Genomic DNA, 26,999 nt, shown 5'->3' with positions numbered 1-26,999 from the left:
GGAAGGCAAGGAAGAGTCAAGGGTGACCGCTGTTTGAGATTCAGGAGCGAAGGAGGGTGCAGTGCAGGAGTTAAGAGCTTGGGCTTTGGCACCAGTTGGATCTCCAAGTTCAAGCCCAGCTCTACCTGTGTGACCTTGAACAAGTTACTTAAATTTTCTGAGCATCAGTTTCCCCATCTGTAAAGTGGGGATGATAATGCATCTTCTTCCTGAAGTATGCAGATCAAATCAGACTGTTTATGAAAAGCATGTAACAGAAACAGTGTACTGGGAGTAAGGAGAGTCGTACAGCTTGTCGGTACCACTCCAGGTCCTTTGTATTAGCTCACTTTGATTCTCACAACATCCCTGTAAGAGAGGTGCTGTTAATATCCCCGTCCTGTAGACGAGGAAGCAGGCCCAGAGGGTTTTGGTAAAGTGCTCCAGGTCCCACAGCTCCTAAGTGACCTAGACAAGACTCACACCCAGACAGTCTTGCATCAGAGTTCCTGCTCTTCAAGACTGTGCTTTGTGTCTCTCTGCCGCAGGCATGCCGAGTGCATGACACCAGAGGGAAGTCCCCATGGCAACACCCAGCAGGGGGTAGGGACCTGATTCTGTAACTCAGGACATCGATCAGACTGTAGGATCGCCTGGGCAGAGATGAGAGTAGAAGCCACAAGCAAGAATGAGATGACCCAGAGAGAGTGAGGCATGGACAGAATCTGAATTTTGTGGGTAGGTGAAGGAAGAGGGGTTGGCGAAGGAAGTGAGAAAGACCAGTCAGAGAAGCAGCTGAGAACTGGGATTGGATAGTGTTATGAAATTCATAAGAACAGTGCAATCAGCAGCATCACATGTCCCAGAGAGAGAGAGAGGATGAGGTGAGAACTCCTAAGAGGTCATTGGTGACCCTAGGGAGGTGGATGCAGTAGAACAAGATGGGCTGGGGACCTCGACTGTACGGGGTTGAGAAGAGGTGGGAGAAGTGGCTGCAAGGAGCAGGGCAGTCACTGGATGGGGTCACCAGACTTGAATTCCCACACTGGCTCTGGCCGTAACATCCCCAGGATGCGGTTTTTTTATTTGTAAAATTAGAAACTAAGATCCATCCTTGAGGTTGTTGTAGGAATTTGATGGCCAGTGAACTTGGAGCCCCCAGCAGGCGGGAAGAGTTAAGTTGGCAGGGATCACGTGAGGTAATTTCCTTGGAATTAGCCTGAACTTTGAAGAGCGTTCCTCAGGTAAAGCCTGTTCACAGCTACTCTGTCACTGGGGACGGTTCTGATATTTAGAGTTGAGGGGTCCCCCTCAGGCGCCCGCTGCCAGCAGCCTCAGGGGCCGGTGAGATTTGGGATGTTGTGGGATCCACGCCTGAGCAGCAGGCTGGGAGAAGACCTCACAGATCTGTCGTCCGTGTGATGAGTTCAAATGCCGGCATATGACCCCTGGTGCTCTACCCTGCCCCCTGTGCCCGTCACAGCCCTCAGCTGGCTGTGTGGGCCAGTGCTTAGGGCTCTCGGAGAAAGCGCGTCCAGGTTGCGGGCATGGCTTTGCTGCTGACGCAGTGAGGATCCTCGGACTAACCCTTTTACCTCCGTTGACTGAGCTGACTGGATGGGAGTCGGAGGAAAACGTGTCAGCTCTGAGTTTTGCGGGGAAGGATGTCTCATAGGGCGACCAGGAAGCACGGGGCGTATCCGAGGGACGGCTCTCTGCTTCTGTATCGCTGTGCGTGTCCTGAGAATTGTCTCATTTTCTCTCTCCGTCTGTTTCCCCTTTTCCCCCAATGCTTCCTTTCTCAGCCTGTAGCATTATAAAATCTTAGTCTCTCCTCCTCTTCCAACCTCATGTCCCATCCATCCACTCATTCATTCAACAATGATCAACTGGGCATCTAAAAAACATTGTGCCGGACACCGAGGAAAAGCAAAGCGGGGATTTAGACGGATACCCGGCTCAGCTCTGGCCCTTAAGGTTTTGAAATCTAGTGAGAGGAGAAACGCATCTAAACAACCAGAATAGACACACTTACAAGTGTCTTAGAGCTGACGGACAAACCACGGGCCTCGGAGCCCGGGGGGAGTTTGAATTCCACTTGAAGGAGCCAGGGAAGGTGTAAGAAGTTGGCGTTTGAGGTGCTCCTTGACAGGTGAGGGAGTGTCTAGGGTAGAGGAGGGAGGAGCGCCAAGGTGAGGCTCAAGGGCACAGAGCACGCTGGTTGTCAGCAGGGCACGTGACACGCTCGGGGAAGCGGGGGTGCCAGGCTCCCGGCGAGGTGACTGCAGGTGGCATCGGAAGGTGAGGCCCCTCTTGGCCTCTCATCCTCCCTCTTTCTCCTTCTCTCTCTCCTGCTCCCTTTGACTTGGACTGAATCCTTTCTCCTCTCTGCCTGCATCATCCTCCCTTCCTTTGGTCTCTCTGCTTGTCTGCCTTTCTCCCTCCCCAGACTCTTTCTCGGGTGGCCGTTCTGTGAGCTGGGCCCTCGGCCCCCGCAGCAGCCATGCCTGGCTCGCAGCCCTGATCCTGCAGGCCAGGCCGGAGGGCGGGATGGGCCGGAACCGCCGTGCGCCTCCGTCCTTGGGTGGCAGCCCAGACAATTTATACACCCTGTTGGCTGAGGCCGTATGTTGTCATAACCTGGGTCATTTCCTCATTTAATACCATCCATAAACTCCAATAAAACTGTCCCGGAGCCCCGTAGTCCAGGGGAGGAGAGGCACTGGGTTTGGAAGGGTAGGAGAGGGGACCCGGGCGGGAGTGGGTGGAAGGTGAGGGGGCAGTGATGGGGGGCTGGGGACTGGAGGACTCCAGGCCGAAGACCACGTCGCACCTGATGAGTGCCTTGTTTCCTTTCTTGCTCCACACGCTCTGTCCCCGCCACCGGCTGCAGTGTGTCAGATCCTTCCCAAGGGGGTGGTCGCTGTCCTGGGACCATCCTCCAGCCCGGCCTCCAGTTCCATCATCAGCAACATTTGCGGGGAGAAGGAGGTGAGTGCTGCACCAGGGTGGGGACCATCTGTGGGCTGGCAGCCCGGGCCCCCGGGCCCAAAGATAGCGTGGATTCTTAAGAGCTGGAAGAGTGAATCAGGGCCTGCCTGATGTCACTCCAAATTTAAAAAGTGGTCTTTTGGTGGCAGTTAGTTTTTTCCAGGTTGCTTAGGTGAAGGGGACTCAGAGGGAAAGTTTCACAACAAGATTTTCAAGCCATGCTCTTCTGAGTCTTAGGGTCCTGGGTGGGGCAGGGGATGCTGGTGGCGGGGTTAGAGGGAGACGCTGGGGAGGGTGGTGGTCCAGGCGAGGCCAAGAGGGCAGGAGTCCGAGCTCCATGTGAACAGCTCCAGGGCATCTGTTTGGATCCTGGGATTCTGGGGAAGAATGCCTTTGGAGCAAGGCTTTGCTACATTTTTAGTGCTGAAATCAAGTTTGAAAACCTCTGTTTTATAAGTTCTCTTTAAAGAGAGATTTTATTTTGCTTTCTTCTTCATTCCCCAATTCCAGTGTTTACTTCTCCAAGGTGTTGGGTCCATTCCCTCTAGTTCTCATTCCCTGGGAGATAAAGACGGTCAGGGATGAGTTTCTGAGCAGCAGCCTGATCCCTCCCTAGTCCATCAGTTCTCTCTCTCCTTTCCCCTCAGAAAGAACAAACTTGAAACTTCAGAGATTCTGTTGTTGGAATCTTTCCTAGTTCTTCTTGGAAGCAATCAGTCCTTCTCCTTCAGATCTACCCCTGAGAGACTGTGGCAAAGTGACCCCGTAGTCTCTTTCTGCTCCCAGGAGCCTTCTAGGCAGTTCTTTCAGAAGAAATAGATGGAGCCTGGTGGTCAGGAGCTGGGGACGGGGCAGGGCGGAAGGACAGAAGAAGGAAGGGTCAGACTTGCACCTGTTCGAGGGGCCTGGATGCTCAGCCTTCCAGAAGCTTTAGAGAGCTGCCCCCACAGAGGCAGTGGAGCAGCAGGCGGGCCTCTGCCTCCCCCAGGCCCTCTGGAAGCCACTCCCTTGATGCCTCCACGTCTCACGGGATCAGAGGACTTGGCGAGTCCCTGAGGCATGGATAGGAACATTGCTCTCCTGGGTTTTACGAGCCCACTCTAAGAGTTGCTCTCGGCGTGTTAGAGCGCTGTGTGATCCTAGCCCCAGTCCCTGGGTGGGCCTTACTCACCACTGCCCTGCAGGCCACGCCCCTGAGCTCCTTGCCCTGGGCAACGTGGGTCCACGTGGACAACTCCCCACTCCTCCCAGATGTCCTGAAAGGTGACTCCTGATCCAGCCCAGGCCAAAGAAGGAGACTGTCCCACTGCAGGCCCTTCCAGCATCTCAAAGCCTCGGCCCCGGCAAGTTAGACCTGATGTTTAATTTAAATCTTTCTTGCCAGGCTCCAAGTCACAGCTCAAATCTATGGCAGGTTGTTATTTCAGCGATTGCTGTGATCTTCACCGGGTGAGGCTGCCAAGACTCCAGCTCCCCATTTCCTCTTTTCTGCTCTCTCCCCTCCTCCCTGCAACCTCCCCATCACACTTTCCTCACGGTCCCCTGCATTTATCCCCCCGACTCCCACTCCAAAATGGCCTCCTCTGAATGGGGGTTCAGTGGCTGTTTTATCTCCGCAAACACATCCCTTAGCCCTGTTTGGCATTTCAGGCTGGAGGCAGAGACCCTGACTTGCATCCGTCTTCCCATCCCGCTGCCCCGGAGCCCGTTCCGTGGACCAGCCAGGCAGGTCGTGCCGCCCAGGGAACGGCTGGACGGTTAGTCCGCCTTTGATTGTGTTCCTTCCAGAGCAGCCTTTCCTCTCCATTCGGATGATGCATTTCTTTTAATATTTTATGAGGCGGAACTGCCTCACACTGATTCCCCTCAGTTTCAGGGAAAAGAAATGGAGTTCTCACCGAGGAGTTTGTTCCTATAAATGCTGCTAACATCTCTGCAGCCCCTGTGGCTGGCCGCTTTCTGCCTCGCTGCCTCCCTCCATTGCGCTCACCTCTCCTTCCCCCCCACACCTCCACAATGACCTGCTGGGATGCGTTTGTAATTGCGAATCAATTGTGGATTGATCTTGGTCCTAGAGAGAGAATCAGCAGGAAGGTCTGGCCATCCCTGCCCGGGCCCATCACGGCAGCTGGCTGCATCCCCAGCAGCCTCCAAGATGGGAGTGTGTGTGTTGTGCTGGAGGCTTTCCACCAGATCCCCCTCCTAGGAAGCCCCTCGGCCCTCACCCCTGCACATGCATCCCCCAGAGCTTCTTCGCAGCTCCTAGATTTGGGGAGAAAGGGGAAGGGAAGGAGAAAAGGCATTGCCTGAACATTGAATCCGTGTTAGAAACTGAACTAGTGCATCCTTCACACACAGGGTCTCACTTTATCCTCCTAGAGCTCCAGGAAGCACCTGTTGTTATTTCTATGTTAATGAAGCTTAGACAGGTTGAACAGTTTGCCCCAGACCATACACCAGAACCTAGATGCAAACCCAAGTCTATGGACTTGAAAACAAATTTTCCTGAGTCTTCACTTTCCTAAGTCTTTTCCTTGCTTCATCTCTGGGATCTGTGGATTCAAGCGTATCTGTAAGTGTTCCTTCTACTGGGGGTGAGTTAGCTGCTGATGGAACCTGGTAGGCTGGATGGCCACACAGGAGGGGCACTGGTCAGAGATGCTCAAATGTGTAAGCCCGCCAGCCTGGCCACCCTGCCCCTGCCCAGCCTTGGCCTCCATCTTGCCCCTCTGTGACCCTTTTTTCCTTCCAAGGCGCATTTGTTATTCATTCTAGACAGATTGTAGGGGATGCAAAATATAAGTGGGAAGAAAGACCTCTTATGACACACTGCAGGTCAGCCTCACTCTTTAGAGTCTTCTGTCGTTACTCACCAGGCTCTCTCCCCAATTCTGTGCTTTTCAGTCTCTGCTGGAAACTATTGGCTGCCCTCTCTCTATGGTGCAAGGGCTAATTCTAGTTGAATTCTGGATTTTTCTCGCTGTTTTTTGCTAAATCTTTATCCTCCCCTCACCCTAGTCTCAGAGGGGTTCTGGGCTCTGGCTGACTTATTCTATAAGCTTAAAAAGTAGCAGAATCCTACAGAGACCATGTCAACATCATCCCAGACTCTGGGCCAGGCAGGCAAAGGAAACTTCTGCAATCATGTCTGAATGACCCATTCTAGGAGCCAGTCAGCATCATCACCAGGAAGTTCTTCTTGCTGTCTAACCTCAATCTTATTCACTTTAACATCAGTTCAGACCCATACTTATGGTAATCTGGCCCTCACACTGGGCACCCTAAGTGAGGATGAGGGTTGAGGTGTTAGCCCCATCTCTGAGAGAGGCATGAGCCACCTTTAGCTTTTCTGGCTCTGGGTACCAGGGTGACAGAGTAAAATCAAGGTAGATGGCAGCTTATTATGTTTTAACTTTCCTATTACCTACCCAATAGCCAAAGTCGCCAATAAAGCAGCCCATCACAGCCTGTTAATATCTCTTTCCGGGAGAAGAGAGGCAGAAGGCAGGGACAGTGCCTCCTGGAAATGTCAGTAATAGACTCAGACGGAAGCTGACACTGTTCTAATGAAGCCAAAGCAGGTATTATTTACCTGGCTCTCTAGATGGTTTCCCAGCCAGAGGTGCTTCCTCCTCCCATCCCAGGCTTTTATCCAGAAATTTCGTTGGGAGCTGGTTTATGTATCTGTTGGCTAGACTAGCTGAGGGAGCCCCCTGCCTTAGTCCCCAGGGCAGTCTTTTTCTCTTTCTGCCATCTCTGCTCTGATTCATTAACTACAAATAAAATAAAATAAGGATTATGCCTTCAAGAGCTGTTTGTCTCGCTGCCCTGCAGTGGACAGTTCCTCTGAGAATAAAGACCTATTGTTTTGCCTTCTCAGGGTCACAGACCCCAGCTCTGAGATCCACAGCACATGTATACAGGGTTTCCCGTCCTGCGTCCGCCTGTCTCAAGCGTTGTCAGGGATGCCATCTCATCTTCCTCCAGCGGAGCGGGTGCCCTGAGTCCTGTAGGTTCCAGCTCCTACCAGTGTGCAGCAAAGGTCTTTCACACGAGAATCCACCCTCTGCCGCCTGGTCTCACTCTCTGCTCTTTTCTTTCTTTCTCACTCCTTCTGGACCTTCCCTGCTGTCCTTTTCTGCTCTTCCTCCCAGGTCCCCCATTTCAAAGTGGCCCCAGAGGAGTTTATCAAGTTCCAGTTCCAGAGATTCACAACCCTGAACCTCCACCCCAGCAACACCGACATCAGCGTGGCGGTAGCTGGGATCCTCAACTTCTTCAACTGCACCACTGCCTGCCTCATCTGTGCCAAAGCAGAATGTAAGTTTCCCCAGGCTGGCTCCGCCCCAGACAGTCAGGTCCTGTGGATTTCAGCCTGACTGATTTGCCCCTGGCTGGAGATACGCCAGGAAGGGGAGGGCACCCTCCCATCCTGGAGATGACAGTTAGACGGTTCGGGCATTCCATGTGTCCTTGGCTGTTTGTCCATGTGTGGATGTGAGAGAGAGAGAGAGAGAGAGAGAGAGAGAGCGGTCCAGGAACATCCTTTGCCAGAACTCCCTGGGCATGGGCAGAACACAGAGGAGCTCAGTTACAAGGGAGACTGGCCAACTGCCAAGCCTTTTTGCATCTGCAAACGCAATTCCCACATTTTCAGCCTCATTGTTAAGGAGCTACAAAACAGAGAGAGAGAGGGAAAATATAAAATTGGATGCATTTGTATTTCATGGGTTGAAGAGCTTCTTCCCTTGGAGAGCGTGTTCTGCTGATGGAACAAAGGTCCAAGGTCAATTCCTGATAAAGCATTTTTCTGCAAATGCAGGTTTTAGAAATGCATTTTCTCTGACTGTCAGACAATTTGTGACATAAATTTAGTGTTTGTGAGATTTAGCTAATTTAAGCCTGCACAGTCCAGCAAATCTATGCATCTGTGTGCTGCCGGTGACAGCTGTGCATCCACATGCGTCACACAGGTGCTGGCCACTGGCTACCACTGGGGCTCGGAGCCCAAGCCCCAAGCATCTGTGTCCTGTGTGGCTCACCTGTGCAGGTCTTCCCGTGCGGGTCTGGGTGGGCTGCACTGGCAGACGTGCGCCATCTCCATCAGGCTCCTTTCTACGGCTTCTCAGAACTGCTCTGCGTGGTAAATCCACCTTCCATCCTCAAATCCCTGCAGCATCTGAAAACAAGAGCCGCCTCCCTGCCAAGGGCCAGAACTATCTTCTTTAACAGGGTCTTTGTGTTTATTCATTTATTATTGAACACAGACTGATTGTTTGTTCTGTGCTATACCCAAGAAACAAAAGTAACTGAGTCCCAACTCTGTGTGTTTTTTATGTATCGTATTTAATTATTACAACCACCCAGTGGGTTTGGAGGCATTGGAATCCCCCACTTTAAAGTTAAATAAAATTCTAAGTCCAGTTCCTCAGTCTCACTAGCCACACTTCAGATGCTCCGTAGCCACCTGTGGATGGTGCAGACAGAGAACATTTCCATCTTCACAGAAATTCTATTGGACAGCATGCCTTTAGATGATAAGGGTTTTGTGGGAAAAGCATTTTGTGGCCAAAAAGGAGAGAGAAATGTTTGGATAACACTTCATTCTATTTCTCCCTCATGGAGATTCGCAGCACACATTAGCATGGACACTCTGAGTTGTCCTGTGGCCGAAACAACTATTTACCTCATCATCTTCCAAGTCAGTTTGGTCATATGCCCCAAAAGGATGCTGATCTAAAAGCCCACAGGATGCTGGCATTTGATGGAACACACTTGGGGTATGCTGCATACCACCTGACCCTCCTTGTGTGGCATCCTTGCACCACTGAAGGGTGTAACAGGGTTTCAAGGATTCTGCCCCGGAAATTTCTGCCACAAGCCCACTCAAGCAGGACTGAACTGACATACCCCATGTACCCAGCAGGAATGTTGAGACAGAAGATAGGCTATAAATATGCCCAAGCAAAGACTGTCCTGCAGTCCTTGTCTGCGTTGGGTAGAATGTCTCACTGATAGGAAGTTCTTTCCTGTGTCTAGCCACAGTCTCTCTTGCTTTTAAGCTGAGCCCTGTTTCCTCTGCTTCAGCTCTTACTGGGCTTTGGGAAGGAAGTTGCTGCCATGTGCTGAGCACTATGCTAGATACTGCTACCTCCTAGCCCAGGGCTCTTTCCATTGGAATTGACATTCTCTGACATTCAAATGGTTCCTTGCAGATTGCAAAGTACTTTCCCTTATGTTTTCCCCCTTTACTTCCCTCTTCTCCAGTCATTCTAGAGCTGAGCAAAGGGTCTTGGAGCTGCAAAGGGAATAGGCTTAAGGTCACGTCGGCTGGTACAGGACAAAAGCAAGACTCTTAACTCAGGTCCTTTGACCAGGAGGGGAGCCAGGCGTTCCTCGTCCACAGTCCCTCGACCCTCCTGGGCTGTACCAGAAGCCTCAGAGCAGCAGCTCAGGGCAGTCTCTGCCTGGCAGGCACAGTGTCCTTTGCAGGGCAGAACTCTCTCTGGAGCAGTGTGTCCCCCTGCTCCCTTGAGCTGGTGCAGGATGGCCGAGCGCAGTCCTGGAGAGGGTAAGTCTGCCAAAGTGCTGGAGAGGCCAGCCGAAGAGCCAGGCAGGACTGCTCAACCACCCGGCGCCCCTCTGCTTGGAGAGCTCATCTGTTGAGGCTCCTGAGTGACTCTGGCCCCACCCACCAGGGGGAAGGAAGGTGGGGCAGAGCAGGAGAAGTTCAAGGGCAGAGGATTAAAAATCTAATCAAAGGATGAAGAAATGAGGGACTGAAGGGAAATGCAGCTCAGAGCCCGGGAGGAGACATTCTTGCATCTTCCTTATTCATGCAGGGCCGAGAAACGCTGCAAGTTGAATTGGGAACAGGAATCTAATTCTATTTTCCAGCCGTCAAAATTAGACATAACAGAGATCATTCCATGGGGGATTGTACCATTTACTCTCCGTCTTTCCCAAAGCAGATTTTTAATAAGCAGGTTTTGGACCAAGTAGAGTTGTATTGTGAATTATATTATTTTTCTTTAATGTAAAAAAAAATCGGGACATCTGCTCGTACCTAGTTCTAATGAGGCTGGGGGAGGAGGTGTGGCAAGGAGCCCAGGCGTGGCTGTCCTGATCATCCCCACAGAGCCTGGGGGAGTTTGCCGCTTGGGGGCTTGCAAGGAATGTTGGGGTTCCCCACTGTGGCCTCTGAGGCCCCTTTGGAGCTCCCCGAGCCCTGCCATAGAGTTACCTTTTGAGACCCTTAGGCTGGACACAGAGCCCTTGACTTGGTGGTCACAGTGTAATATGCTGTGTGTCTCCCTGGAATCATCATCCGTAGCTCAAATCATCTTTTTTTCCATGCTTTGGTGCTTCTAAGTATTTCAATGTCCTTTTCGTGGCTACAGGCCCTGTTCCCCCTACACTTTCTGCCACTTGTGTACTATCTGTGTGATCTTGGCAAAGTGACGTAAGCACTCGCTAGCCTCTGTTGTCTCCTCTATGAAATGGGGATGGTGACTCCTCTCTCCCAGATGGTTGAGGGGATTAAATAGAACGACTTACACAAAGAGTGTAACAGTGTCCACACCTGGGGAACGGGTGGCACACAAGACTTTTCCTCTCCCCCCCCCTGCCTCGGATCCCTTCCGAGCAAGGCCAGGTGAGGACCTGCAGCACAGTGACCGGAGTGCGGCTCTGTCTTTATAACATCCCGGTATTTGCTGAACTCGGTGCAGGTTGTTGAAGAGGAGCAAGACTTCGGTCTCCTGGGGAGGGAGTGCCGCTGAAGAGAAAAACAGGCTGATTCAGTAGAAAGAGAACCATCTTTGCAGTCAAACCAAGCTGCTCCATGAGCTGTGTGATGCTAAGCAGGTCCCTTTACCTCTCTGAGCTTTAGTTCCCTCCCGTGTAAAGTGGGGATGATAATGCCTCTCAGGGGAATTGAGTGGAAGGTATCTGGGCCCAGAACACAATGCACATTTAATTACTATTACTGTATCCCGTAACCCTGGTGATGGCAGCAGGGCGTGGAGGACTGGGGCATCGGGAATGACACCCAGGGTCCCGTGTGCATAACGGAACAGTCGTTGGCCTTTTTGTGCTGTCCCCAGGGGGCTCTGCGGGAGGCCTTTTGCTTAGAGTGATGCAAATTAACCATTTCTGGAGCACTTACTACGTTACAAACACTCTGCTGAGGGTTTGAAATGATCTCATTTAAACCTCCTATAACCATGTAAGGTGGGTTCTATAGACATTCTCATATGCATGAAGAAAAGAGAGATTACGTCCATTTTCAAGGTCGCATGGTTCTTGTCACCTCCTCTTCCTGCTTCTCCCAGCACTGTGGAAGAGACACAAATAAGTGAGGGTCCGTTTTTCCTATTTTATGAGAGGACTGACTTCTTCCCAGGCCAACTCAAGTGGTGAATCAGAAGCCAGAACTTGGAATCAGAAAACCTGGGTTTGGACCTTGGCCTGTCCCAGGATCTCTTGTTCTGTGATCCGTCACTGGGTCCTTCCTGCCTCAGTGGTTGGTCTCTACCTGGGAATAATGACAATACCCGCTTCCCTGGCACTTGTGAGGTTTAATCAACAGTATGTGAAGGAGCTCAGGAAACACTGAAGGCAATTCTCAAGGCAGGGATGTCTGCTGGGCCCCAGTAATAAATAAATGGATAAACACCCCGAAGTGGAGAGGCCGAGGGGAGCACAGAGGTCTTTCCATGCCCACCCCTGCTGTCAGAGAAGTGGACAGGCTTAACGGCCACGCAAGGCAGCAGACGGTCCAGAGGAGACCTCAGCCTGCTTCCCCAGCCCCTCTGCATCTCCTCCTCTGACCCCCGTGGTCTGGCCCTTTCTACCTTTTCTTGGGGCCAAGCCCGGTTGTGGGATGGAGCAACACGGAGAAGCAGGTGATAACACTTAAATCGTTCAAGCCCTTGAACTTGTTCTGTGCCCCTGACCCTCTGGCAACACCTCGGACCCCATCCCTCTCTCTCAGTCAGAATCTGCTCCCTGGAAACGGTGTGAAAACCACACACCAGAGGGCTGTGCACCTGGCAAGGGGAGGGAAGTGGAGACGTCCCAGGTTTCGGGCATCATGCACAGTGGTGAACTCACATCGTCTCGCTGAGTCCCCACCACCATCCCCTGAGGTCACTGTGACATCAGCTGCCTCCCACAGTTTTTAAAGTGCCGCCTCTGCTGGGACTATTCGCGTTTTCCGGAACCAAAGCCTTCAGCCCAGGGAATCGGCCAGTGGAGAGGGGGGGATGCTGTTGAAATGGGTGTTTATTCTTCTTTTTTGATACAAGGCTCCTCTGTGTCCCCTGCAGACCCATCCCTTAGGTGCCGGTGTCCTTGTCCTGGAGCCCTGTCCACCCCAGCTGGGCCTCTCTTGGCCTGTCCCTTCTCCCACCGTTCCTGGTCCCCTGCCTCCCAGTCCCAGAAGCCAGCCTCCCTCCTTCTTCCCAGAACAGCCAGCCTGCTGGATTTCGCATCGATCCATCCCACTGCATCCTGAGTGAGACTAATAGGTTCCCCAGGTCCCTCGCAGCCTTGGACTTGGCAGGCAGACCCGCTGCTGGGCCAAGGGTTCCACAGGAGAGGAGGGTCGGGGTGGAGGTGGAGGAGGAAGCCGGGAAGAGAGCAGCTTTTAACCTCTCTGCTGGCAGCTGCCTTTGGTAAATCCCTTAGTTCCATTAAGCGGATAGAGGCGAGGAGAATGACAATTGGAAATGCCAAACGACACTGAAAAACTCCAGATACTCTTAATGTAACGAAACCACCCCTTCCTCTTCAGCAGATGCCTTCCACTGTCTAGAATAAAAAAAGAATCTTCCTCTGATTCATAGAATTAAAGAAACTCTGGGCAGGAAGGACGTCAACATTCTTGGAGTTTAATTCCCTCTGCAGCTGTTCTCAAGAGAGAGTTCAGTCTTGCCTTGAATACCTCCAGCAATGGGGAGCTCACTCTCTCGATGACACCACTGCCTCTTTAGACAGCGAACAGAGCTTCTTCCTTATGTTGAGCTACGTGTGTCCCCCCGCAACTTCCATCCGCTCATCTGTTCCTGGGGTTAGTCCTTGACGCTGCCAAGAGCAAGTTCGTCTTGCAACAGCCCTTCCCTTCTTCCTCAGGACAGGTACCCCCTTCCTTCATTTGCTCCTGCAGTGACACGGTGTCTGTTCTCACCTGGCACTGCTGCTCCCCTGGCCTGTTGGCATGCAGAGTCTCTCTCTTCCCCCCCAAATCTCTAGTTCAGTCCACCAGCAAGCACTGCGCCCCCTGCCTCACACCGGGGACGTGCTGGGAAGTTTGCGCCAGGATCCCTACCCAACACTGAAATAATTAGAGTGTATTTTATATATCGTAATATGTATGCATATATGCGTGTGTGTATGCTATCAAATGTTTCCTATGGTTTATAACCAAGGGCTATACTCTGTAGATTGGATAATAAATCCTGTATGAGTTGAGAGAAGAGAGAAGCGGGTGGGGGCCGGAGAGCCGGGCGAAGGCTTTTGGGAGGAGGTGAGGCGGTGAAGGACGGTTAGGATGTGAATGGCGGGGGAGGGGGCGGATGGAAACCAGATTTGTGAGGCACGTCCCGGGTGACAGACCCACTTCTGCTTACTTGACATCCTCTTACTCCCCCTGTAAGGTAGTTATTTTCCTTATTCCACAGATAAGGACACGGAGGCGCAAAGGGGCGGAGGGGTTTTCCCGCACTAGCGGCCCCAGCGGCCCCCATGCAGGAGCTGGGATTCACGTCCGACCTCATGTTCTCTTTGCTGCTTCGGGCGCGGTGCAGGCGGGGGAAATGAGCGATGAGTAGGGGTCCCGGCCCTGCCCTTCTCCCCTCTCCTCCCCTGGGCCCGCCTGCCTCTCAGCAGTGGGATGAGATGGGGGGTGATGCTCAGCTGCCTGGTTTCAAGGGCAGTGGGGGTAGGGCACGTGGGCATTGATTGGCACAGGGTCCCCAGTTTACCTGACACCTGGGGGCTCTTTTCTCTGGGAGCTCGGTGCACCTGCCAGCTTTAAAGGGATGAAGGGTCCCTGGGCTGCCTTTGCCAGCCTTCTCCGTGCTGTGGGTAATCACACTGCCACTCCCCAGGCTTCTGATTCCTCCTACTGAACTTCATTGCCCATCTGAAGGATCCCAGGGGATTTGGCCTCTCTCCCAGCCAGGCTCCAAGATTCTCCCTGCTGCATTCCAGGCCCCATGGGATTTACCTCTGCCTCCCCTCCCTCCCTCATCCCTCCAGCTGCAGGGCCCCGTCCCCTAGACCATGCCCCAGCAGAGCTCTCCATGAGCCAAGGAGATGGCCAAGACTCCAGTCCTGTGGCCTCCCCGACCTCCTGGTTATAGTGACCTTTGGGTCAGGGGCTCAGACCTTTGTCCAAGTGGGAGTTCGCTTTTCACATCATCTCTGTGGAAGATGTGAATATTCTCTCCATTTGACTTATAGCACAAATGCATTTGCCCCATAGAAAACCAGATTCTTAGGCCATGAAACAAAATAGGGATTTGATTTTAACAGGTTCCTGGACCCTAAGCTCCAGGAGGGCAGGGTCTGTACGTGACCCCTCTTCTGTGTGGGTGTCTTGTCGGCCCAGTGCCTGGCACTTAGGTCAGTGATGCTGGATGAACAGACCTGACCTTCCTCTCTCTTCATTCTGCCCATGTTTCTGAAACCTCTTTGTGGATAACAGGCCCTCCAGGGGCTCCCCTATCCCTGTTGCAGCCTCTATCTCCCTGGACCACCTTCTCCAGACCCATGACAGGAGGTTAAGGGTTGGCCTGCCTTCCAGGCGCTCCGACTCCATCATGCCAGGCCGGTGGGCTCCCCCCGGCTACCTTGTCCTTGTTAACAAAGCACATCAAGTGTAGGCTTTCCCTCCTGGGTCCAGAGACGCAGGTCCCCAGGCCTCCTTGGGATCTGCGCCTGCTGCCTCTTATGTTTTGTCCTAAGCGGCAGTCTGGTCTCAGGGGAAGAGGATTGGATGGAGATGAGGAAATGGGAATTCTGGTCCCAGCTGTGTTCCTGGGCACATCCTGTTACCTCTCTACAAAACGAGGAGGTGGTCCAGTGCTCCTCAGAGCGCACCCTGCCTCTCACATCAGGAGAGTGCATAACCTGCACAGGGAGGAGTCCTCAAGGTTGTACTCCCGACATCCTTGCTTTAATATTCCTTTAACCGGTGCAGAAACCAGAGCACGGGGAGCTTTGGTTAGAAAGCAACCCTTCCCTCGCCATCCACGGTGTGTGGAGACCGTACCCACTTCTCTCCTTGGCTCCTGCTCGCCTCTGCACTGCGGGAGTATAATACTTTAAAGGACTGTTGTGAGGACTTAAGTGAGATGAGTCATGGAAAATGTTTAGCCCATTACCTGGAACACAATAAGAATTCAATAAATGTTACTCTTGCTGTTGGCTTTGGGGAGCAGACGCCTGTAGGTCCCTCTCCATTGGAATTGAGACCACCGTCTTCCCAGGAAACCCCTTCCACGCACACTCCCTTCCCCTGGCCTCCCTTGTCAGAGACAAAGCAGGATTAAGACCCTCGTGTCTCGGTGGCATCCTTCTGGAGCCCCTCTGCCCACCGCAGCCCTGAGGCAGCAAGTGAGGGGGGTGGTGAGGAGGGAGGGAGTCCTTAGCTCACACTCCCAGTTTTCTGTTTTGTTCTGGGCTCACATGATTGCCTGCTGGAGAGCAGTTCAAAGCCTGTTCTCTCATCGTCATCATAATACCTAGTCTGAGTGCAGCCACTACGCCTTGAGGAGTTCAAAGGCTTTTGCTAGACCTGTTTTCCCGGCCTTGTGACCTTGCGGGAACGGCTCCCCCACCTCCACGTGGAAATGAAGGCTCTCCTGGAGCTAGATGTAGCATTTCTGAGGGCTCACCCTGTGCAAGGCTCCGGCCCCAGCACTTGATGTGCTGCCTCGTTTAATCCTCGCCCCAGCCCTGGGCTCTGGCCTCTGATATTACAAGCACGCCTCGTTTTACTGCGTTTTTTTACAGATTGAAGGTTTGTGGCCACCCGCCTCCAGCAGGTCTACCAGCGCCATTTTTCCAACAGCATTTGCTCACTTTGTGTCTGTAGGTTACATTTTGGTAATTCTTACAATGTTCCCAACGTTTTCCTTAACACTGTATTTATTAAACGGTTGGTGATCTTTGATGTTACTATTGCAAAAAGATTACAACTTGCCGAGGGCTCAGTTGATGGTTAGCATTTTTAGCAAGAAAATGTTTTTAAATTAAAGTGTGTACATTTTTTTAGACATAATGTTATCGCACACTTAACAGACTATAGTATAGTGTAAACGACTTTTATATGCGCTGGGAAACCAAAAAAATTCATGTGACTCACTTTATTGCAGTGATCTGGAACCGAACCTCCAGTGTCTCTGTGGTGTGCCTGAATTCTGATTTCTTAGATGAAGACACTGAGGTCGAGACCCAGTCACACTAAAGGTCATTTAGGGAGCTGGTGGCCAAGTTAGAGAAAGAAATCCGGGCCTGGTGGTCTGTGAACCCAGGCTTGGGTGCTGGGCAGCCCCGGGGCTGTGAGGAGGAGCGGGGAGTTTCTTGTCTCGCTCAAGGGAGCCCCATTCTCTGTTTCACCCGGGGCCCTGAGCGTTCTTTTCGTTTGACGTGGGATCACTGGAGCCCGCAGAGGTTAAGAAACCTGCTCAGGATGGGATGTGGCTGCTTAACCAGCAGTGGGGCCAGCCCCCAGCCCTGCTTCCCCACCAGTCTCCACTCCTCTCGCTTTTGCTCCCCTGTCTCCCGAGGCAGCTCCGTGGACCCTCAGGGGCTTCGTCCTCTCTTCCCTCCAGGCCTTTTAAACCTAGAGAAGCTGCTCCGGCAATTCCTTATCTCCAAGGACACACTCTCGGTCCGGATGCTGGATGACACCAGGGACCCCACCCCACTCCTCAAGGAGATCCGGGACGACAAGACAGCCACCATCATCATCCACGCCAACGCCTCCATGTCCCACACCATCCTCCTGAAGGTGGGCGCGGGCTGGGCGGGCGCTGGTGGGGCTGAGCGGCCTTCTCCCTCCCCCTCCCTCCCACCTGGCACTCTGCTCCCTTCTTGCTGTGGGCGTCCCCCTGGGCTGAGGCTGAAGGCGCCCTAGGCTGGACCTCTGAACCTGACAAGCCTCTATGTGCTTCAGTTTCGATGGAAGGTTCCCGAAAGCTGAAAGGAGGAGGCGAGGTGATGGCCATATTGTAAAAACATTTCCCTCCAGGTGCAGTAGGACACGGGCCAGACCTAGACCTGCCACAGACCCTAGGCTTTGTGATCCATGTGGTCCTCGGAGGGGTGAGGGTGGTGGGGTGGGCCACTGGGGGCTTGGGGCAGAGGCTATCTGCCCAGCGGTGTAGAAGTGTCTCCTGTGTTGACAACCAGGGCAGTTACATCTGTGTGTGTTACTGACTATCGGCCCCGCGTATCATCCTCATACACTACAGTCAACAAAGTGTTGCCATGTAATTTCTCAGTGTAATCCTCCCATCGACCACATGAGGTGGGTAGAACATCTCCCCTTGGCAGATGAAGAAACTGAGACACTGCGGGATGAGCAGCTTTGTCCAAGGCCCTCTAACAGCAAATCACCGGTTTCCCCTACCCACCCCGGGGACCCAGAGGGGCAGGGTGCTGGCCCCTGAATCAGAGCGCACGTCCATGGAGACTGGACCTCTGCAAGTGAGGCTGCTCCGAGAGGCAGAAGGAGGGAAGTCAGGTGCCTGGGGATCCACGCTGGACAAGCATTTGCAAACAGCTGGGCAGCCTTGGAGTCACTGCTGGCGGTTCCTGGGCTGGTGGCTTGGCTAGGCAAACAGCCCTAGACCGAGTGGACCCTGCTCCTGGGCTCCTCCCTGGCCCCGGCGGCTCCCCAAGCCTCTCCAGGCACGCTGGCCTCCTCTAATGCCATTTTAATTGCACGTTTAAGTGCAACCTGCCATTTTTCACGATGGGAAGCAAGCATCCTGATTAACCTGTGCCGAGCCCCGAGGAGCCCAGCAGACCCTCCCATGCCTCCTCCTCTCCCTCCCTTGCTCTCTCCTAACCTCCCTTCCCTCCACTAGTTTTGTCTCAGAGTTAATAAGAGATTTGAATGAGTTCTCTGAGTACCGAGGGCCCTCCCTTCAGCCAGTTGCTATAGTAATTTTCCACAGCTCCCAACCCAAGTCTGTGTGCGTACAACCAACTCACAGACACACACGCAAACAAAGAACTTTTCGCTTTTCTTCCTTTTTTCCTCTTTTTTTTCCTCTTAACTCTGGGGCTGTGATCAATGAAGTCATCAAGGATGGAGAAGGTCCTCCAGATTTCAGGGCACAAGAGATACAGGCTGAGGAGTCCTCGGGAAGGTGGGGAGTCAGGAGTAAGGTAGATATCCCCCAGTCCCCTCGCCAAGGGCAGGTCAGAATGCGCGTTCCTCTGTGGTAGCTGATTTCTGCCTGGACAGCCCCCAGGCGGAAGCCTTTTAGGGTCAACCCTTGCCCAGGAATATTTCATGGCTCCCAGAATCAAATCTGCATTTACCCCTCCCCATCTTTTTAAATACGCCTAGTTCATTGTTGAAATTTCAAAAAGTATAGAAAAGTCACATGGAAGAAAATAAAAATAAAAACCACTCACAATTCCATCAACCAGAGATAACCACTATTAAAATTTGATGTCTAGCCTTTCTGCCTTTACAGACACATTTTTTTCCTTTTCCAAAATTACTATCACACTGCACACACTCTTCTGGAATCTGATTTTTTTTTCCACTTAATTATATGCCATTCATTTTTCTCATGTCATTACATATTTTTCTACCAATATTTTATTGGCTGCATCATTTGCTATCATATGGATGTACCGTAATTTATTTAAGCATCTCATTTTTGTTGGAGATACAGGTTGCTTTCAATCTTTGCTATAATAAATAATGCTAGGATGCACATCTTTGTACATAAATCTTTATGCACATTCATGAATATTTTCTGAGCATAAATTTCTAGGAGTGGTATTACTGAGTTAAAGGTATGCATGCTTTTAAGGATTTTGGTATGATTCACAAGGTTGCCTTTTAGAAAGGCTGTGACAATTTCCACTCCTACCAGAAGCTTAAAGGTACCTCATGCCTTGCCAATACTGGGTATTTTAATTAAAAACCCTTTTTATTTTTTTTTATGTCTGTGCATTTGCAGGAAACTCCCTTGTAATGGTCATTATTAGCAAGTAATTCTTCTGCGTGGCCAGTGGCAGGCTTTCTGCTGAGGTATCAGCCTCAGGCCCTGTGACCTTGGAAGCAAATCCATCAATGACCAGTGAGGCTTCAGGAAACCCTCTTCCCTTTGTTTCCTTCTGAATTCCTAGCAGCCCCAGGCAGGCCCGCCCTGCATCAGTCCTGGACTCAGTGCGCATGCTTCCCTGGGGCTCCAGGCTCCTCTTGCTTGGGGTTTCAACCTGGCCTTGAGGGGCCTCCGGGAGGCTGTGGGAAGCAGCGTGATCAGAGGGCACGCTGATCACGTGAGCCCGGCCCGGAGCTCGGCAGCGCTCTGCCGTCTCTTGATTTCAGGATTTTCAGAATAATCCCTTACTTTATTGAGCGGCTGTTCCGGCAGCGAACTCCGTGTTTATCCAGAATTCAGGTCTTAAAAGCCAAGGATCTCTTGTCTGTTATCTTTAGGACAGCAGATTTCGCAAAATGGTTTTAACCGTCTGGCGGTGCCCTCTCCCAGCCCCCTGCCCTGGGCCCATCCCTGTCACCAGGGGGCTCCCATCGGCCCAGGCAGCGGTTGGAGCAGCGTATTACATGGACAGTGAGGCAAGGGGAAGGGATGGAGGTGGGCGTCATGCCATACCATGCTCTTGGACTTGGAGGGGCAATGTAGCTCTGCTGGAGGGAGGAGGGGCCTAACGCGGGGGCCGTGAGCTCCATCGTGACCCCGGTGTCATCTTGCCCCAGTCACTTCGTTTTCCCACTGGGATGGTGGTGATTAAAGGACCCAGGCCTGTCCTTCAAGGAGCCAGTGAGGGTTCCTATAACAATGCTCACAAAGTTATTGGAGTTCCTGGAGAGAGAAACACTATGCAAAGGGAAAATGTCAATGTCCCTGGTTTTGCTTTTCCCCCCTGCGTCTCAATAGTCAAGACAAAAACGGTTTCCTGGTGGCCCGAGGCTGCCGGGTACATGATGAAGCTAACCGACTGTCAGGAGGGAGGAGGGCCCTGGGGAGAGCTGGGCTCATTATTTCCGTGATCTCCTTGTCAGCTTCTATGCCACCTGTCACACTCCAAGCCAGGCACCCTGACGGGGAAGGTTGGTTAGGGGTATTTACGGTGCTGCCAAGATCAGACAAAAAGAGGCCGTTCTGAAGTAGCAGCTGTCATGTGTGTGCTGAGACACGCTGGTGCACTGTGACCAAGGGCAAGGCATGTCACAAGCAACTGGCTCCTTCCTACTAATAGGAGGACCAGGGTTTGCAAATGAGTCACTTGTTTTCCAGCATCACTGCAGATTCAAAGATGTGCTTATGAGTCTCGCTCGCTCTCATTCTGACTGGGGTGGGGTGATTTTGGGAATTGCCTGCAACCCACAGACTCTCCTGTCTCGGCACTGGCCCCTCAGAGGGGTGTGTCAGCAGTCCCACCAATGCACAGTCCTCCGGGGGGGGTCTTACTCTGCCTGCCTTTAATTCCATCTTATCCATTTATGAGCTGTGTGATCTTGGACATGTTACGTAGCCTTCGGTGTTTCAGCCCCTCCGCTGTCAGATGGGGGCTGGTGAAGGAATAACAGCCCCCAAACTCATCGAGTTAACCCAAGTTCAACGCTCTCTGGTGCTTGGCGCATACCGAACAGTGGCTAAATGTTGGCTGTTGTTATTGTTAATAATTGTGGAGATAACGATCATAGCCTGTTTTATTATTTTTTTCATTTCCCTTAAAGTCATCCTGGCTTCTGTAATACTGTTACACCCAGGGGACTGAGTTGTTCATGAGACCATCAGCTACTGTGAGTTGGAAGTGTGGGGTGGGGTGGAGAGACCCTGCTGTAGAAGCCAGTGTTCTGTGCTTCATCCTCCAAGGTCGAGGGCAGTGTAAGAACCGGTCAAGATGCTCTGCTCTGCGTGGTACCCAGGGGTAGCGGGCCAGACAGAGGGCAGACACTTGGAGCCCTCACTGCTCATTCACTTCCAGTGGGTTTTTATTTTCCTTTCTAATTTCCTTCTCTTCTCTTTGCAGGCGGCGGAACTAGGGATGGTGTCAGCCTATTACACATACATCTTCACTAATCTGGTAAGACATTTTCACAGCTCACCTCCTTGGCATAGAGAGTATCATTAATTAGGGTCAGTGGGGTGTAACGGAATGAAGCCCAGGAGATGGGGAGTAGGGGAAATGGAAACAGAGGAGCAGAAGCCAGCCAGAGAGGCAGGGTGTCCGAGAAACCCAAGAGCCACTGGGAATTTCATTCCAACAATGCTTAGTCTTGAGAGAATGGGGATCTGGGAGTCTAATGCCTCAGTTCAGATGCTGCCAGCTACATGCTGGTCCCTGTGATGGATAAGTCTCCCCTATAGGTCCAGTTACTGGCCCTGGGGTGGCTGGCTCAGAAGTAGGGAAACTGGAGCACAACTAGTCTGTGTAGCCGACATACAAGGGGTACGGAGTTAAACCTGGATGCGCCTCCAGGGGCCATTTTTGCCACATCCTCTTATTTTGCAGCTAAATAAACAGGTCTATAGAAATTGTTAATTGAGTCAGGTTGGAGCACTAGCTTTACCACATGCCAGCTGTGTGCCCTTGAGCAAGCCCTGAGCCTTGGTTTCCTTATCTGTAAAATGGGCTTATGGACAGCACAGCTATGTCATGGAGTTGCATCATTTTGAAATGATATAATTTAATTGATATGTAAGTGTCTTGAAATTGTAAAGTATTAAAAAATATGAAATGTTGTGAAGTATAGATAGGCTCAGTAGAAAGAACCTCAGAGGGTAGGTTTAAAACATTATAACTTTTTATTTTGAAGTGATTATAGATTCGCAGAAAGTCACAAAGGTAATACAGAGAGGTACCATGGACCTCTAACCCTGTGTTCTCCAGTGGTTACAGCTGACATTATTACAGTACAGTCTGAAAACCAGGATGTGAAAATATCAAATCTGTTAAGATGCGTGGAGATGTGTGACTCCCAGGGCAATCAGGACACAAGACTATTTTCTTCCAGCCAAGATCTCCCTCCAGCCACCATCTTATAGTTACACCCACCTCCCGTCTTCCCACAATCCCTAACCTCTAGCAACTGCTAATTTGTTCTCTATGTCTATAATTTTCTAATTTGATATAAATGGAGTCATAAATAAGAGACTTTTGAGGTTAACTTTTTCCACTCAGCACAGTGCCCCCGAGATCCACCCAAGTTGCTGCGTGAATCAATGGCTTGTACCTTATTATTGACAAGTCGTGTTTCATGGTGTGAATGTACCACCGTTTGCTTAACCGTCTACCCCAACCATGGAGAGACATCTTGGTTGTTTCCAGTTTTGGTCTATTACAGATAGAGCTGTAATAAATAATCATTCAGAGAGGAGATTTAATTATTTTATGTATTTGTTTATTTTATAAATGCATGAGATACACGCATGCAGATCATTTAAGTGGCCCCTTCATCCAAACGTGCTTTCGATCCAACAGACACCGGGCCAGGCCTTGGGGATTAAAATAGAAATAAGAAGCCAGGCCTGCCCAGGAAAAGCCTACTGCAAAGCACCTGTTGCGCTGCAAAGTGCCAAATTCTATGAGATGTGTGCACAGAATGCTTTAGACCCCAGAGCAGGGGCCACTTGCTCCCCGGAAGAAGGGGCCGTTAAGCTACATCCTGAAAGACAGGTAGGCTTTTTTTCTTGATAAAGTAGGCAAGAGTGTTTGGGAGTAAGGATAAACTCACACACTTGGAGATTGAGAGTATGTGGTCTGTCCAGAAAGAGTGAGTCACTTCAAACACATGGACGGCTCCAGGGATGGGCGTGTCAGTTAATTATTATTCATTATTTACAGCCCTCTGTGAAAGTAACCTACTTAAAAGATGGAAGGCAGGTATCAATGAACTGCAAGATCCTTGATGTGTTTAGGAAGCAGAATTCAACCTCAGATTGGACTCCTGAATCTTAAAATGAAATCGTGGCCAACACAGGTGGTAGGGTAAACCTAGGGGCTCATTCAGTGTCCCTTCCTGGATTTAGGGACCAGGTCTCCTGAAATGTCCTGCGAGGTTGAGGAGATGGCTGTCCAAAGAGACAGGCTGTTCTTCTGAGGTCCCCATTCTTTTGCAGCTATAGTTTGGTGAACAGCCCTTTCTTGGGGTTGCTGTGAAATTGTTCGCCCTAAAGCATCCTACAGGCCTGTGCTCTCAGAGTTGAACGCCCGCTTGAAGAACCCTGTATAGCTTCTTTTCTGGTGTAGGGACTCCCTCCACAGCAGGCTTGCCAGTCATTCAGTCGTCGCCTAGTCAGACCTGCCTGTTCCATTGTTGGCATTTTCCACTGAAGTCAAGCATTACTTAGAGAAGACGACCACACAAATCACACGTGCACAGCTTAGTGAACGTGTTCCAAGTAAGCACACCTGTGTAAGCAGCCCCCGGATCCAGAAATAGAACATTGCCAGCGCCCCAGAAGTCCCCCTCGGCCCCCTCCCCTCAAAATATAAAGCGGAAGGAACTTCTTTGTTTGCTGATGAATTTTTTTCCCCCATCTAACCTGCTGCTGTAAATCAGAGCATTAACATGTAAAGGGAAGGGAAGGATTAGATTCTTCCCTGAGCAATGCAAAAGCATTTGCTTAAAGTGAGGAGGCATCTGGGGGAGCCCGGGCAAGTTGGCAGAAGAGTAAAGAGATATTCAACTCCAGTTGTGTTCCATTTTGGGAGCCTGGGTAGTAGAAGGGAGGAGAGGAAAAAGTCAGGCCAGGGGCTGCCTGCCTTGTGCCAGCCTGCCAGGGACACCCCCTCTGCAGCCAGGGCAGCAGAAGGGTCAGGAGGGTGACTTTGCAGATGGAAGGAGGCTAGTGGTTTGGAAGATGAGTTCCCAGGACAGTAAGGAGAATAAGATGCGTTTGCTTGGATTGGAGAGTTTTAAGAAAGCATCCCCCACTCTGCGTAACTATTCCCTCTTCTCAAAAATGGTGATAATGATTGTGATGATTTGTCTAGTGGGGAAAGCGCTGGCCTGTGAAGTCAGGAGACCCGGGTCAAGTTCCCACTCTGCTTTATACTCACTGTGTGACTTTGAGGGAGGCACACTGACTCTCTGAGCCCCGATTTTCTCATTTGTAAAATGAGGGTAATCACATCTTACAAGGTTGTGGCAAGGATAAAGAAAAATGCATTGTAAATTGCAGCGTACCATGTATTTCTAAGGCGTTGTGTTTTTTGGTAACACTGTGACACTTACAGCTTTCAAAGAGCTTTGGTCCTCCTTGGCGGGGGCGGGCACAGAACGAGATGAGCTTTGGGAGCCTTCCTCAGTCAGAGAGTTCTTTGAACCCGGAATTAACAGGATTCACACAGTTTGTAAGTTTGCAAGGGGAAATCGGAAAAGTAAGTGCATGAATGATGATGGCTGAATAATAGCCAAGAAAATAGGTGAGGAGCCATTGCAAAAGTCAACCAGTCAGAGATGCTGGATGCTTTTCATTAGGGCCTTGGCTCTCTGGAAGGGACAAACCCCTAGTGGACGTAAAGAAACTATTTTTAAGTCCATTTTTTCTGCCCAGTTGCAGTTGGAGTCTTAGGCCAGAGTGGGAGGGGCTTTGTACAGAGGGTCATGAGTGATCCTCTGGGCTGCTACAGCCCCTTCCCCCCCAAAATGGGTGCCACCTGGACTTTAATTCTTATTTATTTCTTCTCTGAATTCCTCAAGGGCCCCCATCATGTCCCATCTCTCTGAATTCTGTCACAGTAATGTAGCGGGCACTCAGATTAGCTCTTTGAGAGCCAGCACAGTGAGCTGAAAAGTCACGGGCGTTGGCATGAATAGATATGAATAAGAATTCTAGTTTGACTCGCTCCCAGCTGTGTGATCCTGTGCAAATTACTTAACCTCTCTGAGCCTCAGCGACCTCATCTGCTGGCAGACACTAATAATGCCTGCCTTGGGAGGTATTACCCACACAGCAATACTAGTTTTGTAAGGGGAAGATATTATTTTAAGTCCTATATATATGTCCCCTGTACTAAAGGGAACAGGAGATATTTATTTTGCTGCCCAGCCTCTAGCAAACTATAAAAGTGACTCGTAAAATGCCATTTTATTAATTTCCAGAGAATGACTAGAACCAGGTGGTTCAGTTTCTGTGCATGGCCATTGTAGGGTTCGCTGGTGCCAGTAATTACTGGGTAACTGGTCAGGTCCCCTTAAGTCCATCCCATCCAGGTGTTCAGAAGGTTGATTGATTTAGGGCATCTGTAATAAGTGGATTAGATTGGCTGCTCCGGACTCCATCAGTGGATTACCCATCACAGGAGTTGGGGCAAAAGTATCCATCATGAGTCAAACTTCTAAACCATCCATTCCTTCGCCCCTGTAGAAACGCGGTTTCTTTCTCTGTCAGGGTCCGGCCCACAGGGAGGGTGAGTGCGTCAGCCCTGGGCTTTGGGAGATGGAGGGTCATCTATGTGTCAGAATTTCCTTCCCTTTCAAGGCCGAATGATGGTCCATTTTGTGTATATACCACATGGTGTTTATCTCTTCATCCATCAGTGTGGATGTCTCTGTTGTCTCTCCCTTTTGGCTATTATGAATGGTGCTGCAGTGAACACAGGTTACAAGTATCTGTTCCAGCCCCTGCTTTCCACCCTCTTGGGAATACATCTAGTAGGGAAGTTGATGGATCTTTTGGTAATTCTGTGATTGATTTTTGAGGAACAGCCAAACTCTTTCCTAGCTGTACTGTTTTTCATTCCCACCAGTAAGGTATGAAGGTTTGAGTTCTTCCACATCCTCACCGATACCTGTTATTTTTTGTTTTTATGGTAACAGCCATCTTAATGGGTATGAAGTGTTCAGATGTGCTTTTTTATTTCTATGTGGAGTTTTCCAGTTGAAAGAAGTGAGACCTCATGGCTGAAGCTGAGGGTCCTGATGAAGAAGCTTTATGATGAGAGAAGGAAGCTGGTGTGTAAAAGCCCAGTCCTTGAGGCAGGCAGCCTGGTGAAAATCCCCACTCCCGGGGCTGCCTGGCTGTGCGCCCTGATGCTCTTGGGGTCCTCAGTTTCCTCATACGTAAAATGTGAATAGTAACATCCGTCTCAAAAAAAGTTGGTAAAATTAAAAATTGGCTATTGATAACACTTTGCATCTGGTAGGCAGTGCCGACTGCTGTAACAGATAAACCTCAGTCTCATGGCTTCACACAGTAGAAGTATATTTCTCCCTCAATTAAAGTCCCAAGAGAGTGTTCCAGATCATCGGGCAGCCTTCCTTAAGGTCATCTGGGGGAGCCTAGGCTTCTTCCAGCTTCTCATGTGTTCTCTGAGATGCCAGGAAAGGGGAAAACATGCAGGAGCAGACACAGGAGGGCTTTTGGGGCCAGGCCTGGAAGTGGTACCCAGTGTTTCTCCTCAGTTCTGTTGGCTGGAACTCAGTACCATCCCTGCACCTCCCTATAAGGGAGACAGGGCAATGGCATCCTCTGTGTGCCCAGGGAAAGGAGGACATGGGTATGGTGATCATTTAGCCGTATCTGCCACATTATTAAATGATCAATTATTGTCACACATCTCTTTCCCGTATGCTGGAAAAGCAATTAGCACCCTAAGCCCTGGCATGTCTGCTTAGAGGCTCACTGGGCCTGCACGTGGAGACCAGCACTTCGTTACAAAGGCGTCAGCTCCCTGATAACTAAAAGGGCCTGCACGTCCAGCGCTCTTACCCAGGAGGGCTGACGGCCTGACAGTCCTGTATGATGCTTCCAGGTGGAGCACGCACTGGACGGTTACAGAGTCTCTGTGCTCGTTCT

At 51.0% G+C, this 26,999-nt stretch overlaps 1 protein-coding gene across 6 annotated transcripts in view; it reads left to right on the top strand.

The window, feature by feature from the left end:
- The window catches only part of GRIK4 (glutamate ionotropic receptor kainate type subunit 4), a 387,436-nt gene that overhangs the window by 236,581 nt on the left and 123,856 nt on the right, over positions 1–26,999 (top strand). For all 6 annotated transcript variants that reach the window (XR_004317018.1, XM_032472706.1, XM_032472703.1 and 3 more), the window contains 4 exons: positions 2,873–2,970; positions 7,125–7,290; positions 16,812–16,990; positions 21,226–21,279. Coding sequence is in view for 5 of the 6 variants with exons in the window: in XM_032472706.1 (XP_032328597.1) it covers positions 2,873–2,970; positions 7,125–7,290; positions 16,812–16,990; positions 21,226–21,279 (497 nt within the window). In the remaining variant the exon portion in view is untranslated. The remainder of the gene's footprint in view (positions 1–2,872; positions 2,971–7,124; positions 7,291–16,811; positions 16,991–21,225; positions 21,280–26,999) is intronic.

The sequence above is a fragment of the Camelus ferus genome, chromosome 33, assembly GCF_009834535.1.
Source record: "Camelus ferus isolate YT-003-E chromosome 33, BCGSAC_Cfer_1.0, whole genome shotgun sequence".
Taxonomy (NCBI): domain Eukaryota; kingdom Metazoa; phylum Chordata; class Mammalia; order Artiodactyla; family Camelidae; genus Camelus; species Camelus ferus.
The sequence above is the reverse complement of the archived record's forward strand: the minus strand, read 5'-3'. Positions and strand labels throughout refer to the sequence as shown.